At 42.0% G+C, this 18,364-nt stretch overlaps 1 protein-coding gene across 2 annotated transcripts in view; it reads right to left on the reverse strand.

Moving 5' to 3' along the window:
* The window catches only part of SPECC1L (sperm antigen with calponin homology and coiled-coil domains 1 like), a 131,123-nt gene that overhangs the window by 41,963 nt on the left and 70,796 nt on the right, over positions 1-18,364 (reverse strand). For both annotated transcript variants that reach the window (XM_028094179.2, XM_028094180.2), the window contains exons 8-10: positions 17,053-17,216; positions 12,787-12,878; positions 8,337-8,427 (exon numbers count right to left, since the gene is read on the reverse strand). In XM_028094179.2, the coding sequence (XP_027949980.1) occupies positions 8,337-8,427; positions 12,787-12,878; positions 17,053-17,216 (347 nt within the window). The remainder of the gene's footprint in view (positions 1-8,336; positions 8,428-12,786; positions 12,879-17,052; positions 17,217-18,364) is intronic.

Raw genomic sequence — 18,364 nt, forward strand, 5'->3', positions numbered from 1 at the left:
AACAGAAAATAATCTCTACAACGTGTGATTCACACCAGCCAGAATATAATTCAAAATTACTAGACATACAAAGAGAGAGAAAAAAGTGACCCGTACTCAAAAGAAATGGAAACCTACCCAAAGATAACCCATGTTGGAATTAGTAAAATTTAAAGCAGTTATTACAGATATGCTCAACATTATAAAATATATATATGTTCTCAACAAATGAACAAATGAGCAATCTCAGCTGAAAGAGTCACAAGAGTGTGAGACCGGCACTCCCTGAGACGCAATATGTAAAGGCAGCCGAGAGCTGAATGTGGAGCAGACACTGAGGAAACTCCTCCCAAACACCAGCCCTCTAAACACAAGGATCAGCAGAGCAGTTGGAAGCCTGGTGTGCACTAAGGACACCACAGCAACTTAACAAAACTCAAACCCAGCCCAGCTCCCGAACAGATCAACTCAAATTCCCACACTAAACACCTACCGGAAAGAGGTGCCCATGTCAAGGCATAAAACCAATCTACTGCCCTACATAAGATGTCCAGATTTCAACAAAGAAGTCTAAAATATATAAAAAGCAAGAAAAAATGGTATATCCAGTTTACTATGTCAAGGCACAAAGTAATCAATAAAACCGACACAGATATGGCAGAGATGTTGGAACTATCTGATAGGGCACTTAAGGTACTATGATGAGTATGTCAGCGCCTCTAATGAAAATAGTAGACAAACAAAGAAGACCAGCTAGGCTTTCCTATTTGATTTTTGCTTATAGTTTCCATCTCTCTGCTAAAATTAGATAAATAAAACTGTGAGAACCATATCTCTGGTTCTCAACTGAAGGTAGTTTGCCAATATGCCATCGTTTGGAGGTATTTTTCACTGTCACACCTGGGGCAGGGGGGTGCTTCCCACCTAGTGGGTAGAAGCCAGGGAGGCTGCTACACACCTTACAATGCGCAGAATAGAATGAACTTTACTAGATACAAATTTTTTTTTTAATCGGTCTTCTTTTTTTGTTGTTTTTAAAGATTTTATTTATTTGACAGAGAGAGGGACAGCGAGAGCAGGAACACAAACAGGGGGAGTGGGAGAGGCAGAAGCAGGCTTCCCGCTGAGCAGGAAGCCCAATGCGGGGCTCGATCCCAGGACCCTGGGATCATGACCTGAGCCGAAGGCAGACGCTTAAGACTGAGCCACCTAGGTGCCCCTACTAGGTACAAATTTTTTTTAAATCAATCAGAATTGGGGAGTGAGGGGATGAAATGCAGAACTGGACAAAATTAACCTAACTGCATTACAAAAGCATGACATAACCATACTGAGAGAGTGGTGAAAAAGGGGCCGAGCTAAGTAGAAAAACAGTGTTTTGACTGGATATGCTCAGGCTAAACACAAAATGAACTGTACACGCTGTACTCTGTGGATCTGCTTTTCACAGGGGTATATGGTATAGCAACTGTGAAACTACTGGATATGTACAGGAGGGTTCAACGAATACATAAGGGTATTATGGACAATGACAGCCAGGTTGCTCGTTGTCAGGAGAAAGAAGGTACAAATAAGGAGTGGGAAAAGTTATAATGAGCCCTTTGATGCTGGCTTGGAGTCAAGAGGTATGAGCATAAACTCACAGTTTTTGATAGACAGATACAGAAATAATCCTTACATGTGTGTATGTGCGCATGGGTTGGTATTCATGCAAAGTTTTCCTAACTCTATCCAGGGAGGGATTAGAGGCAATGACGCCTCAGTAGCAACGAGCATACCTAGCACCCGGATCTTGTTTCCTGAGTACTAGTCTCTAATAAAAACTAACCAGGGCTCCTTGGAGAAGTGGTTGATTCCAGAGCTGCTGCAGGAAAAAGAACAAGTCTGGATCACTTTGTGGTGCCCAAAAGAAAAAAAGTGCTTTTTTGGGAGGAGGGGGTTGCATTAAAAGAGCAAGGTTCAATTGTGAAAGAGCTCCAAATGGTTCCCAAGTTGGAATAATCTGAGGAACAACAAAAAAATAACAGTAAGAAATTCAACCCAAAGAATAAAATAAATACCCATGAGTCTATACTAACACAAATATATGTTAAAAAATAAAACAATAAGTATAATGATGTGAGTTAATTCCATACAGAAAGAATGAGAAAACAGAAAATCACTGGTATGGAATACCACAGTAATAATTCCTGCAGGCAAAATACACAGATGGATGCTAAAATCAGTGAGACAAATTTATTACTAGCAGATAACCATCCTAACCAAGTGATCATGGCCAACGTGGCTAGTAATAATATGTACCGACCTCATGTGCCCCTGATACGATACCTGAGAAGGGCCCTCGCCTCTGTCAGCGCTGCTTTGCTGACAGTGCATAACCTCAACCCAATCAGGAGAAAATACCACACAAACCCATACTGAGAGATATTCTAAAAAAGTAATTGGCCAGTATTCTTCAAAAGTGTCAAGGTCACGAAGACAGAGAAAGACTGATGAACTGGTGGAGGCTTTACGAGGTTAGACAACTAAATGCAAAGTGGGGCCCGGGATTTGATTCTGGAATTAAAAAAGGACATCAGTGGAAAAACTGGTGAAATCCAAACATCTGTAGTTTAGCTATAACTGTATGTTAACAATATTGATTTCTTATTTTTGGTAACTGCCCTATGGCCGTATAGGACGTTCATGTAAGGGAGGCTAAGAAAAGGTGTAAGAGAAAGCTCTAGTATTTTTCCAACTCCTCTATAAGGCTTACCTCAAGAGTTTAAAGACAGAGCACCTTAAATAAATATTGCAATTCATGTTCGAATGTACCAACTGCAACTTTCCTTGAGAAGCATTTAAAAAATGAGAGGGAATGAAGGAAGGATAGAGGGATGGATAAACATGAAAATGCGAACACAGCAAAGTGCTGAAGAACCTAGGTAGTGCGATGTGGATATCCACTATACAATTTCTTCCAACTTTTCTGTATGTTTGAAATTTTCTGTAATAATATGTTAGGAAAAAAACAGGAACCTAAATACTCTGGTTTATCAAGACAAATACCAAGAACCACAGAGAAAAGAAGAAAAGGGTTGAGGGAGGGGAAAGGTTAGAAGTGAACTGGTACATATTCACCAGACTATAAATACAAGAGGGTAGGATTTCTATCTGAATTTCTCCTAGGAATTTCCCCCCTTGGGTGGGATCTAGGGCTGGGCCGGAATCTGACTTAGATCTACCCTCTGGAGAATGAAGACTGCTGTGAAACTTTTTAAATAGAAAGCTCTTTTTCAGGGCACCTGGGTGGCTCAGTCAGTTAAGCATGTGCCTTCGACTCAGGTCATGATCTCAGGGTCCTGGGATCGAGCCCTGCATTGGGCTGAGATCATGACCTGAGCTGAAGGCAGATACTTAACCGAATGAGCCACCCAGGTGCCCCAAGGGAATGAATTTCTTTACAGAACATAAATACACTTGGATTAATCAACTTTCTCAGATACCAAATGTCTGAGCCATGACACAGATAGGGCACTAATAAGATCACCCTGATACGGGGCAAAAACTCAGGCTCCCCAACCATCTGCAACATCCAGCTGAGGTCTTTGCTTAACACTTTGGACCTTACAAGATCACACTGTGTGAGTGGGGTCAGTAAAGACCTTTTCAACGACCTGTATCCATGTACCTAGTTAGCAGATCTATCCTTTCCTGCTTATTAGGCCATAAATGTTAATTCACATCCTATCTACTAAGAGTCACTGAGGTGGCACAATCATGACCCTAAGCCAATAATACCAAAAAAGAGCATCTGATTAGTCCATTTATAATAAGATTTCTCTGCTCTGAAGTATCTTCCCGCAACTGATACGTAAGCATGATGCTAAAATAGAACAAAACCCCCCATCCCTATTATAATATACTTAACTGGAAAAAACACCAAATTCTCTAATTTAAGTGTAGAACAAGAAACAGCACCTTTGAAAGCTTCAGTAATGAAATCATCGAAATTTTCTCAATGAAAATTGTAGATTAATCTTTGATTTATGCCACGATAAAAGAAACAGTCAAGCAAGACAAGCATTTCAAGAGAGCGCCTGGAAATCCTACTCTCTTATCACAGTTTAGATAACCATGGTGGCTTTTTATGACCAAGAATCACTTGGTTGTTTTTAGTTTTATAAATTATTTCTTTCTCTAATGACTGTGTAAAATAAAAAAATCACACTATCAACAAAGTCTCAGATAAAAATTCACCTAAGTATGTTTCCTGCTCTCTCCTGTATTTGCTCTGCTTCAGCTAAGCCCCATGAAGGCATGATATCCGACTGAAGTGGAGTAGACCACCATTAACACACACCAACCATATCCCCAACAGCCCTATCATTTGATATGTTACCAGATAATAAACCGAGGAGAGGCAGGGAAAGGTTTCATTCAGCAGAGCCCCAAAGACATTTAATGCATTTAGTCTGTGTCAATAAACTTGGCCCACGGATCTTCCACACCCCCCCACTCCGTACCCACAAAAGCCAAGGTAATAGGAAAAATTAAATTCTTTGCCCAATTTCCCCAATTTGTCCTTTCCTAAGAATTACTTGGGGTGCCTGTGAAAATGAATTTTCCAAGCTCCCTCTCCTAGAGAGTCCGTGGCAGTAGACCCGAGATGAGGCCCAGGATTCCCTATTTCACGAAATGACTCAGGTAAGTTAACAGGTAAATTCGAGAAATACTGTTGGTGCTGGCTTTCCCCAGTAAACCCTGCCCTGCTGTGAGCCAATCAAGAAGAGTCTGGAAGGTAGCTGTTCAAAGGGGAGAAGGCTCCGAGGGTCAGTTTCAGCATGGCCTCCGGAGTTCTGGAAAGCCCTGAGTCATTTCTCACTGGAGCATGAGGCATCCCCACTTTCCTCAGAGGCCAAGTGGGGCCTGAGGACTCAGTTTTCTCTGGTGTCCAAGGATGACCTCAAGGCTCTCCAGATGGGGTGGGTCACTCCCACAGGGCTGTCACAGGCCCGGTGTTATACATATTTTCAAAGGCTTTGGCATCCTGGCTCCTGGTTCCAACTGTACCTGGATCAAAAGGTTGACATTATTGACAGAACGGGGGCAGATGCAAGAAGCAGCTGAGTGGGAGTGCTCTTGAACCCTTGGCTTCCATCTTTGCCCTCAGTGCCTGCAGCTTTAAGATGCCCAAAACATAATGTGTAGTGATGCTCTCTCACAACCACCTGTCAGTAACTAAGCAAAATCCTGCAGATCCTGGTGGTCTTGCAATGAACTAAAATCTTGTACTCAGACAATAAAGAGCCATCCTTCTCAGCCACTCGTGCTACTAAGAAGTTCACACGCTAATAGTAATAAAACCTAACAGCATTTACTGTGGACTAAAACCTGTGCTAAGCCCTTTACATGCTGTAACGTGCACTTCATTCACTCATCTCACAACTTATTATCAAGAGCCCAGTATGACAATAGGTGCTGAGATACCTCGGTGAACCAAACAGACACAAATCCCTGAATTCACAGACCTCATAGTCTAGGGAGGTAGACAATAAAAGTTATAGACAAGTAAACTACGCATTATGTCCGAAGAGTTAAGTACTTAGTTAAACTAAGTTTTTTAAAGGGGAGAGGGGTTCGGGAAAGGGGTGTGTGGAGGAGCATGCAGGTTGTAATTTTAAATATGGCACTCACCAGCTAAGGGGAGCCTAGAGCAAAGCCTTGAAGGAGGGCCCAAGTGAGCCGTGTGGACATGTGGCACAGTGCTCCGGCAGAGGAAGCGCCAGCACAAGGCTCCGAGGTCAGGAGTGTGCAGAGTGCCCAGGGAGCACAAGGAAGCCTGTGTGGCTGGCCAGAGCGACCAAAAGAGATACATGGTGAGGCCAGAGAGGCAACCAAGGCCACAATGGGAGGGCCTGGAGGCCACTAAGAGAACTCTAGCTCTTCTTCTGAGAGAAATGGGGAGCTGGGGGAAGGTTCTGAATAGAATGAAGTGTTCCAATTTATATTTTTCAGGATTACGCTGGCTGTAGGGTTAAGAATAGATTGTGAGGGGGGATTAGGAACCTTTTGTCAGAACCCAGGTGAGAGATGATGGTGGCTTGACCAAGGAGGTGGTGGTAGAGGGAAGAGCAATGCTCCACCTTTGGATGTAGAGACAATGGGAGTTTCCTTAAGAATGGAACAGTTCTGTCACTTTGGTGGTGATCATTTTGCAACATGTACAAAAACGTGAATCATTGTGTTGTATGCCTGAAACTAATATAATGTTGTATGTCATTTATACTCCAATTAAAAAATTGATTTGGGGGCGCCTGGGTGGCTCAGTCGTTAAGCGTCTGCCTTCGGCTCGGGTCGTGATCCCAGGGTCCTGGGATCGAGCCCCACATCAGGCTCCCTGCTCCGTGGGAAGCCTGCTTCTCCCTCTCCCACTCCCCCTGCTTGTGTTCCCTCTCTTGCCGTGTCTCTCTCTGTCAAATAAATAAATAAAATCATTTCTAAATAAATAAATAAATAAATAAATAAATAATTGATTGGACTGGGGTGCCTGCGTGGCTCAGTCAGTTAAGCATCCGACTCCTGATCTCAGCTCAAGTTCTGATGTCAGGGTTGTGAGTTCAAGCCCTGTGTTGGGCTCTACGTTGGGCATGGAGCCTACTTTAAAAAATATATATATATATATTTGATCGTGAAGAAAAAAAAAAACTAACAGTTTGCAGATATGGGGTCTAAGATAAAGAAGGGAGCTAAGGATGACTCCGAGGTTTCTGGAAGATAAAACTACCATTAACTGAAATGGAAAAGACAGATTACAGGTAAGACAAGTTTCGAAAATGTGGAAATCTTGTCCCGGACACACTCCATCCGAGATTATGCGACATCCAAATGGAGTTGTCAAGTGGGCAACTGGGTATATTAGTCTAGAGTCTAGAGGAGAGAAACAGGCTGGAGATATCAGTTTGACAACTAACAGTTAAAGCCATGAGAAACAATACAGTGGCAGAGTAAGTAAGCGAAGGAGACCCCGGAACTGAGCTCAGAGGTACGCGGCCGCTTACAGGTCAGGAGGGGGTCAAGCACAGGGGATGGAGGAGCAGCCAGGGAGGAAGAAGACACAAGAGTGTGGCATTGTGGAAATCAAAATGAACATCCCAGAAGAGAGAGTGCTCAATGGCACCCTACACATACATAATCCTTAGTGGATCCACCTGGGAGGCAAGGGTGGGAACACAGTCAAAATGTAAAGAGAGACTTGATACCTTCCACTATTTTTTCCTTTAACAAAAGGACCTTCTGAGGAGAGAAAAAGACCTCAAGTCATAACTGATGAATGTACCAGAGCTAAGAAGTAGGGGTAGAAAGCAAGCCCTTGTGCAGGGACAGTAGCAGCAGCACCATCTTGTGCTCCATTATCCCTAAGTGTATGCACAAGCAGTTTACCTGAATATGAGGTATACCTGCGACTGGCAGGGAAAGGGCCAGTCCCACCGCCAAACTGGGCACCTCTGCACAGGTGCTCCATGGAGCCCATAGAGCATCCTCTGGGTTGTTTGAGAGACTAATTCTCACAAGTCTGCTTATTTTTTAACCCACACCTGCTGAAACCTTGTAGTCACATGCATAAAGGCTAACTGCCACAACCAAGAGAACGCGCAGAGGAAAACTTGGAGGCGATCGGCCTACATCAACTGAGAGGAGCCTGGGGCTCCTGAGGGCGTGCATCCCGGCTGCGCACATCCACACCTACCCCAAATGAAGCTTGACCTTTACAGCACCATGCCCCAGTGCCACAAACCAATTTCCAGCGCACTTCAGCACCACGCAGGAAGAGGCAGTATAGGGTCAGAGAAGGAGCTCTGACCTCGAAAGGCAGGAGATGTGGGTTCTGGTGCTGGCTCTACCATAAAAGCTGTGTGAAAACAGCCAAGCCCCTTATAAGTGTGCAAAAGAACGGACCTCATCTCCACTTCATGTTTCAGAGTCTCGGTTTCCTCTTATGGACAATACTACAGAGCACAGTAGTTAAAAGAATGGGCTTTGGAGTCAGGCTGCCCAGGTCTACTGTTCATTGTTAACCAACTTTCTGAAACCTCATTTTTAGTATCTATTAAATGTGGATAACAGTACATACCACATGAAGAACTATAAGAACAAAATGCCTAGTAATGGTGTGGACTCGCCATTGCCTATCATAATGCTACCAGTCTCCTTATCTAATGAAAACATATTACTAGTAAGCTTCTGATAAAGATGTATACCAGATCACCTGAAATAATGTCAAGAACAAAGAAAATCACAATTTAGTTAGCCAAAAAAGTCAGAAGAATCAAAAAAATTAACAGCAGAAGTGAAGTACTGTGCCATATGAGATTTACCTTGAACAGGGATCTCCCCATAGTTTGGTCTCTTATCTGACAGCGCCGTCAGGGGTTTGGATGTAGAGATTGGTCCACTTATGGAATGTCTCTAAAATCGTAACATAAACAGTGTCATAGTTAGCCTAATTCTAGAGCTGGGACTCACAAATAAAGTCAACATTGTGGACAGTAGTATTTAGTTATGAACTGCCATCATTCTTTCCATATTGCTGTAGTAAGACTAAAACACACACACACACACACACACACACACTTATAGGCATATAATATGGTCAATACACTATTGAAAAAATTTATACAGAAGTGTCCCCTATGCCCATTACTCAGTTTTCCCCAATGATAACATTTACAGCAAACTATCTCAACCGGTATACTGACACTGTTTTGTTAAAGAGAATTCTTAACTGTTACACACCAATTGGCGAAATACGGATGTGCTCCTACTACAAGAGCCCCAGTACAACCTGTCATCTTAATTCAGCGCCACCACAATGGCTTTGCCCCTGGCTTCCTCATCTCCGGATGGATACATGCATCCCTCTGCGTGCAGCCACAAGGACGCGCCACAAATACTTCCTCTCAGTTCCTCAGCTTCATCTCCTGCCACCTCTATGTAATGCTCAAATACCACCAAACTATTCATTTCCACACAGACCATGGTGTTCACCGTCACCGTCCTGTCAGGCTTATCTTCCCAGCTTTTCCCCCAGCCCTTTTTTATCTAGCGAACCTCTGACTACTCATTTCATATTTCCCAGCAGAAAAGGGTGTGAGGTTCAGCCTCTTCACATTCTCACCAACACTTGAGACTGTCTTTCAGTTTTAGCCATCCTAAAGGGTACATAGTGGGAGCGTACTGGGAATTTAATTTTTACTTCCCCAGTGACTAATGATGTTGAACATCTTCTCATGTGTTTACTGGCCGTTTGTATATCTTCTCTAAGGAAGGGACTTTTAAAATCTTTTGTCCACTATTTACTGGTTTGTTTTCAATCAAGAAGACGAAAACGTCTTCTTGGAATACGAGTGTTTTGACAGATAAATGTATTGTGATTATATTCTCCTGAGTCTATAACTTATCTTTCATTTTCTTAATGTCTCTCAGAAGTTTCAAATTTTGATGTCCAGTTTATCCAGTTTTCTTTCATGGCTCCTTCTTTTTATGTCCTAAATAAGAAATCTTGGTCTTCTCGAAGGTCAGGATGATTTTCTCTAATGTTTTCATCTAGAAGTTTTGTAGTTTTAGCTTTCTCATGTAGGTCTACAATCAATTTTAATTTTTATAAATGCCATGAGGTAACAGTTGTGGGTTTTTTTTTTTTCCCACACAGATTCTAGCTGTTCCGGAATCCTTTGTTGGAAAGGCTACCCCTCTTCCATTTAATTACCTTGGCAGCTCTGCTGAAAATCAGCTGACCTATTGCTGGATTATCTAAAATGTCTACATTTAAACTTATGTCCGTTAAGTGCAGCTGCTGGTACTCTGCTATCTGTGGGATGGGGAGTTTATCAGCTTAATGAAGATTTCAAATAAACAAACAAACTGTCAGTACCACAATGTCTTGATTACTCTAAGTGCTGAAATCAGGTAGGATAAGTCCTCTAAATTTGTTTCTTTTTTTTTTTTTATTAACCTCCCAGATGCTTTGGATATTCAGGGTCCTTTGAATTTCCATATAAATTTAAAATTGTATTATCAATTTCTACAAAATAGCATGGAGGATTATCATTGGGATTGTGCTGAATCTACAGATCAGTGTGAGGGAGAGCTGTAAGCTAATAACAATACTGAGTCTTCCAGTTCATGAATATATCTCTCCACTTATTACTTCTTCAATTTCCCTCAGCAATATTTTATACTTTCTGTTCTACAGATCTTACACAGCATTTTATTAAATGTATTGCTAAGTATTTCAATTTTCAATGGTTCACTGGAGTGACTGGATCTAAGAGAGAGCAAGAGGAATCCTCAAGACAGAAGCTAATCTTTTTTATAATCTTACCTTGTGATGTCCCAACCCCTTTTGCTATACATACTCTATTCATCAGAAATGAGTCGCGGAGTCCAGCCAACACTCAAGAGGAGCAGATTCCACAAGAGTGTGACTTCTGGGAGGTAAGAGTCACTAAGAAGCATTTCAGAGGCTGAGTACCCCAGCTACTTATGGATCTCCTTGGCTTTTCTGAGGTTTATTTTTAAGGTCTTTCAGGGTGGGTCTAGCACAGTACGTACTCGAGAGCTGCAATGCAGTTCTACTTTAGGGTAGGGCCCTCCGGGGTCTCTAAGGAATGCTCCAAGTATTCCAGGATTTCTCCACCGTGACCAGTGGGAACGCAAATGATTCCCTGCCCTGTGTGAACTATGGGAAGTGTTTACCTGACAGCTCCCTGGTAACGTTCTTTCCTGAGAAACTGTTCTTACTCAGCCTTGTGGGGGTTCACCCTGTGTCTGTGCAGACTGGCATTCAGGCAAAGACTCACAGGGATGCCTTTGCAGAGGTCCTCCCTCTGTGTAGCTCCCTCCTCCCAGGTCCTCTGCCCTGCAAATTCCAGCACTCTCATTCTCCCTGGACACCGATCTGTGTCTCCTCAGACCCAGCTAGTTATTCCCCCTTCCTGGCTCCATCTGGCTTCATTCCCCTGCACCACCATCTGGAACCTCCCAACAGGAAAAGTGTGGGCCCAGCAGGACTTTTATTTAAGTACCACCGTCTCATACTGCCTACTGTACATTTCTGAATATAATTTCTTCCTATAATTTGTCCAGCTTTCGAGTTGCTTGGGGTGGCAGAGTAATCCAGCCTGTCACTCCCTCGTAGCCAGAAGTAGAATTCCCACTCAGGGAGTTTTGAAAAACTAACAATCCCAGTCTTAGGCCATATTCCCTAGAGATTCTCGTTCACTAGGATGAGGCCTGGGAATCTATGTGTTTAAAACCTCTCCACATGGTTTTTATGCACAATTAGATCTGAGAAGCATTGTGCTAACCAAGTACTAAAAAGCTACTGAATGTGACTTGTAATTATTAACTTTTATCAAGTTACAGAGATGAGATTTTTCACCTCCTATCTTTATAAAGATTTACAAAGTCATGCTTTGTATATTAAACTTCAATGCATATAAAAAGCATTAAATCTATAGTAGGATTGGAATTCCCTTGCCTTCCTTGTAAATTAAGAGCATTAACATCTTCTGTACACATGCAAATGCAGAGCCACTAATTTGCAACATGAAAAATGCAGGAGTGCACTTTTACCCTAAATTTCACACAGGAAAAAGTTAAAAAGTAAAACAAAACAAAACAAAACACCAACAGATTCACTTGTAAAATACATGGCCAATAGTTAACAAAGCACAAAAGTCTCCATTCAAAAATAAAACGCTCCCAAATCCTATTCTAGTTTTAGGGAAGAGGTATGCCTAAGGCTACCCTGTATCAAAGGGTACTAGGTACTAGGTTTATGGCCATTTTTCCTTTGGCTACTCTCACTTACGTGGAAAAACTCCACCACAGCCACTCTTTCCAAAAGTGGCTGACCAACAAGGGCACAGCGAGAGGCCTCATGAGTACTACAGAGTAACAACCATCTCCCTTGCTTCTGGTCTACACTTCCACAGTGGCCAGGAAGAGCAACTTCAGAAACTTGTTTATACTGGATCAGCAACGCCCTTTGTGCTAGACTGCTAAAAAATGGCCATAATGAACCTTCTGCAGAAACTCCCAACTCTGACTCTGGGCTAGCTTATGACTTGGTTGGAGCTTGAGACACTGCACCATGAAGGAACCTGAGAGGAAAGACCACATGGAAAGAGTGGCCTGGCTACCCTTGCTGAGCCCAGGCCCCAGCCCTCCCTGTGGCTAAGTGCAGCTGCAGGAATGAGCCCATACAAAGTCAGCCTAGGCAACACACAAATGTGAAAAATCATACAACTGCTCTTTTAAACCACTAAGCTTTGAAGTGATTTATTAGGTAGCGGAGGCTGACACACACTACATATTCTACTTAGAGAGATGGTCCCTGAAGCCACAGTGCCCAGGTTCAAATCCCAGCTCTACCACATCTTCATTATATGACCCTCAGCAAGCTGCTTAACCTTTCTGGGCCTCAGTTTCCATATGTGAAAACTAGAGGTAAGAATAATACCTGATACCCAACAGGGCTGTTGTGATGATTAAATGAATTCACATTATAAAGTACATGGAATAGTGTAGAACACACAGCAAGTGCTCAATACTTGTTAGCTATCACTATTACTTTCAGAAGAGTAACACAATGGACATTTTCATAATTTATCTCAATGAAGGATATTTACATTATTTTACAACCCTAACTACATTCCTCATGAGGCAGTAATTTGCCGCCCTAACATAAGTGTAAATGACTATTAGGGGGACGGACTTTCAGAGGCTGAGGCCCCCACAGCCTCTATGGTCACGGACACTTACCTGCATAGGCGAGACAGCTGCGGCAGGAGGAGTTTTCATAGGACTTGGACTCAAAGGCGTGCGAGGAATCGCGGCTGCAGTGGGGTTTGGTACTACAGAAACAAACAAACAAATACTGAATGCATCATGGAAGAGTGGAAGTTTTCATAGCTGGTCTCCCCTGAAAGATCCCCCAGACTATACCCAATGCTCTGGGCTCCCTTGGAAGCTGTCCCGAGGCCTAATCTCCATGGAGCGCCCACAGTCATGCCTAGCAGGCGGTTCTTCTCCTGCCACGAGGCGGACTGTCTGTTCCCTAGAGTAGTTGGGTTGATTCCCAACCTGGTTATGCCAGTCATTTCATTTTTGCCATTTCATTAACTTAGGTACTTAAAGAGCTCCATGAGCCAATGAAATTCAAGTTCAAAAAACACAAGAGGAGTATTTCTGAAACTGCGTCAGGTGAGAAGCCTGGCCCACAGTGGATGTGCATTCAATGAAGGAACACTGAAAAACAAAAACAAACAAAAAACAAAGGAACACTGGGCTCCCATTCATTTTTTCTCGTCTCCTCCTGTGGAGTTCATCACTTCACTTAGCAAGTACTTTCTGGTTTGCATTTAATGCATGGATGTGTAATTATTTGCTCACGTCAGTCTCCTTCTCTAGACTGAACTGTTCAAAAGTCGGACCCATAATTTACTCACGTCCAGATATTTGGGCTTGACACAGATTTTGGTAGAGGGTGCATAAAAATGGTTATTTGTTTGAAGCTAAATTAAAATCAAAATGGGACATAAAGATAAAATCAGGCACATCACACAGTGAGAAAAGATGAAGTAGATCAGTGCGGACCTTTTTATGCAACCAAGTACACATACTTAAATTGCTATTTTTAGACGCATTCTTTTATTGAGATAAAATTCACATAATAGGGGCACCTGGCTGGCTCAGTCAGTAGAGCATGCTACTCTTGATCTCAGGGTTGTGAGTTCGAGCCCCATGTTAGGTATGGAGCCTACTTAAAATAAAAAAAAAAATTTTTTTTAATTCACATAATAGGGGCAACCTGGGCAGCTCAGTGGTTAAGCAGCTGCCTTCGGCTCAGGTCATGATCCCAGGGTCCTGGGTTCGAGCCCACACTGGGCTCCCTGCTTGATAGGCAGCCTGTTTCTCCCTCTCCACCACTTGTGCTCTCTTGCACGCACTCTCTCTCAAATAAATAAAATCTTTGAAAAAAATATCACATAATAGAAAGTAAATAATTTCAAAATGTATAGTTCAATGGTATTTAGTACATTCACAATATTGTGCAGTCATCGTCACTTCTACCTAGTTCCAAAATATCGCGGTATCTCTTAAGCAATCACTCCCCATCTCCCTCTTCCCCAGTCTCTGTCAACCACCAAACTGCTTTCTGTCTCGATGGATTTACTAATCTCCGTATTTCATATAAATGGAATCTTATAATCCACGGCCTTTTGTGTCTGGCTGCTTTCACTTAGCACGTTTTCTATACTAGTACTTCTTTCATTCCTTCTATGGCTGAATAAAATTCCATCAGATGGAAAGACCACATTCTGTTTATCCATTCATCAACTGATGGACAGCTGGGTTGTTTCCATATTTTGGCTATTGTGAATAGTGCTACCATGAACACTCACGTACAAGTTATTTGAATACTTGTGTTAACTTCTTTTGCATATACAATTAAGCAGTGGACTACGGAGTCATTTAGATATCTTATTGTAAAATATTGGTTTTTTTTTTTAAAAAGATCAGTATAGAAGCAGATTTATCTTTTTGCATTAGAGCCCATTTCATCAATATTTTTAATAACTGCATGACTTTAGTACAGACATTCCATTATCATTTCATTTTAGAAGTACAGATTTTTGTAAGTCTTTCTTTCATCTTAGCCTGTCATATTTACCCAGAGGTAGCCAGTAACAATAGTTTCAAGTACATCTTTCTTGTATTTTTAATGCAAAAATCTATGTACTTAAAAAAACAAAATGAGATCACACTATATAATACTGGTCTGCAACTTACTATAAAGGATTGCAGGTATATTTTAACACGAGTACTTCGAAATTTACCTCATCCCTATACAAGAATGCATAGTATTCTATTGTACTAATGGGTCATAACTGACTTAATCCTCTTAATGGGCACGTAAGCAATTTCCAGATTTTCCCTTTTCTTCAAACAATCCCACACTGAAAACTTTATGTGTACATCTGTATCTATATCTTTAAAAATGTGTGCCAGTATTATGTACAAGAACTTTAGGGTCTATGAATATGGCATTTTAAATTGGAAAATACTGTCTTCCAAAATATCTATGCCAACAGTATGAGCATATAAGTGACTTTTGCTCTGATTTTAAGTCAAGAAAACTAATTTGTGTATAGTCACAGAATACAGATTATAGAAACTCTACTACTATTAGGGTGAATTAGAATAAAGCCTATCATGAAGTTTAAAGAATTTTTAGAAGAAAATGTAAGTTTCAGGACACATGACATTCAGTTGTTTTTTTCTTTTTTTTTTTCTTTTTAAGATTTTATTTGAGAGCGAGTGAGTGAGGGTGCATGTGGGAGGGTGGGGCAGAGGGAGAGAGTCTTAAGCTGACTCTGCACTGAGGGCGGAGCCCAACCGGGGCCTTGATCTCACAACCCTGAAATCATGACCTGAGCCAAAACCAAGAGTTGGATGCTTAATTGACTGCGTGTCCCTCTATTTTGTGTTTTTAAGATTTAATTTTTTTAATTTTTTTTTAAAGATTTTTATTTATTTGAGAGAATGAATGAGAGAGATCACAGATGGAGAAGGAGAAGCAGACTTGCTGCTGAGTGGAGAGCCCGATGCAGGGCTCAATCCCAGGTCCTTGGGATCATGACCTGAGCCGAAGGCAGATGCTTAACTGACTGAGCCACCCAGGCTCTCCAAGATTTTATTTTTTAAGCCCCAAGGTGGGGCTCAGACTCACAACTCCAGAATCAAGAGTCACATGCTCTACCAACTGAACCAGATGGGTGTCTCCATTGAATTTTTTTAAAAACTACATCCCTTTCCCTTTCCCAGAGCTGAGGGGGTTAGAGAGATGAAAAGGAGCCAGTCATCTGAAGGTGGGAAGTGAGCTTCCAGGTACAGAAGAGCCTGTGTGATACGGAGCCTGGTCTACTTTGGGGCCTGCAGTCCATTGTGGCAGGAATATGGAAGGCAGAGGAAGAGTGGTTCAACTGAGGTAAGAGGAAGGTCGGGTCAGACCACGCACACATCTGGGGATCTGAACTTCACTAACTATGATAAAGCAATTAAAGGAGTTTAAGCAAGAAAATATCTGTCATAAAATGAAATGGAGAGACTGATTAGGAGGTCACTGAAATTAGAAGCTGATGGTGCTCTGTACGAGCAGTTGATTGTGCACTAGAGATGGAGAGAAATATGGGGCACCTGGGTCGCTTAGTGGGTTAAGCGTCTGCCTTCGGCTTGGGTCATGATCCTGGAGTCCCATGATTGAGCCCCGATCGGCTCCCTGCTTGGCGGGGAGTCTGCTGCTTCCTCTGCCCCTCACCCCACTCGTGTTCTCTCTCTCTCTTTTTCTCTCAAATAAATAAATAAAATCTTAAAAAAAAGAGAGAGAGAGAGAGAGAGATGGAGAGAAGTAGACAGAGCAAAGATGTGCATGCTGGAGGCTAGATCCACATGGCCTACTAATGGATTACATGTGGAAGTGAGAAAGAAGAAGGATTTAAGGAAGAAGGAGGAAAGTGAGAAAGAAGGATTTAAGGAAGAAGGAGGATTCCTGGATTTCTGGCTTGAGTAACTGGGTAGAATGGTGCTGCCACTTACACAGGGGAAAGTCTGAAGCTCAGGGGCAAGAGTGCAGTTTTGGACATAAAATGTCTAAGAGATACCTGAGTGTCAACGTCAAGGAGGCCTTTGGATTTACAGACCTACAGGAGTCTCAGAGGAAGGGAAAGGGCTGAATTCATACATCTGGAGGTTTTACGCATAGAGAAGACACTCAGAGCCCCAGGACTATGTGAAGACACATTTCTGCTAGGGGAAAGGCACCAAGTCTGAGACCAAGATCTCTGAAGCTGAATAGATCCAAAGTCTCCTGCTAAAATTCACCTGATAGTAAGTCTAACTCATTAATACTACATGAAATTTGATGAGGCTCAGAGTTAAGATGGTAAAGAATATCAAACCAGACCAGAGAACAGATGGTAAGTGAATGACGACTGCTTGCCCTTGGCATAGGATATAAGAAATTACCTTGCGATGCGCTGTCGAAGGACTTGATGAGGGTTTTCACCGTAGGGGTTGGCTCGGAGGAAGTTGAGGACCTTCTACTCAGTCCCATCCCTTGCCTTAAGGCTGCCAAGTCTCTCTCCACAGCATTCATGTAGTTGTATACCCGGCCTCGCTCCTCCTCTTGCCTGAAAATGATAGTGACATCAGGCATTTTTACACACATACTAGCAAATACACATTTTCACCTCCCTACTGAAAAGCCTTAAAAAGTTATCACTTTTAAAAAAGACAGTTATCAGTAGAGCTGAGTAAATTACCTAGTCTAATATTCTCATTTGTTTGATAAATTCCAGGAAATGATATTAAAATTTTTATATCAGGTTGTACTAAATAAGTTTAAAAGTAACCATCAGAATCCATTTTCATCTGAGTAAGTGTAAGGTGAGGACATCAGTAATAAATTAGCAGTAAAATGGAAGTGGACTGGCCAAAAAGAACCTGACTCAGAACTGGGATCTTGAGGTTCTGTCCTGTTTTGAGGAGTCTGGGAATTCACCAGTACATATGGGTTATCTATACTGGCCCTATCTAATATGCCATGCACAGACATGAAAATACAAAAGAAATGAAATCAAAGTTCATATTCTTTAAAACAAACCCTCTGTAATCTCCAGATAGAATTTCTACACAGGAAACAAAAAAAACAAAACAAAACCTGGGCCCTATTAAGTAACATGAGTCTCTGAGATGCTCAGTGGATGGATCATGAGTCATCTAAAAAAATCAATTACAATTTTATTTCTGGCTAGCTCTAATTCACTGAGCTGACTAACACAGAAGTTTTCATCTGGAACGAGATTTCAGTTGCAAAGTTTGTACATGCCATATAACCATGAAATAAGTTTATAGGTAGACAAAAACTAAGCCAGTCCTTGGGAAAATTTGATAGGTATTTGGCTCTTCTGACAGATGTACCACAGGGTCTCATGCTCAGAAATTGGTGTTTTGTTTTTTTTTTTTTTAAGATTTATTTATTTATTTGAGAGAGAGAGAATGTGTGTGTACAAGCCGGGGAGAGAGGCAGAGGAAGAGGGAGAAGCAGACTCCCCGCTGAGCAGGGAGCCCAATGTGGGGCTCAATCATGATCTGAGCCGAAGGCAGACGCTTAACCGACTGAGCCACCCAGGTGCCCTCCGTCATGCTCAGTTTTAACAAAGAATCTGTAACAGTGATTATCAAACCTTTTGGTCTTGGAGCCCCTTTCCACTTTTTTTTTAAGATTCATTTATTTATTTGAGAGTGAGCAAGAGAAAGAGCATGATCAGGGGCAGAG

This window comes from Eumetopias jubatus, unplaced genomic scaffold (genome assembly GCF_037043125.1).
Source record: "Eumetopias jubatus isolate StellerSeaLion01/CBP00866 unplaced genomic scaffold, mEumJub1_p1.0 scaffold_16, whole genome shotgun sequence".
Lineage (NCBI taxonomy): Eukaryota > Metazoa > Chordata > Mammalia > Carnivora > Otariidae > Eumetopias > Eumetopias jubatus.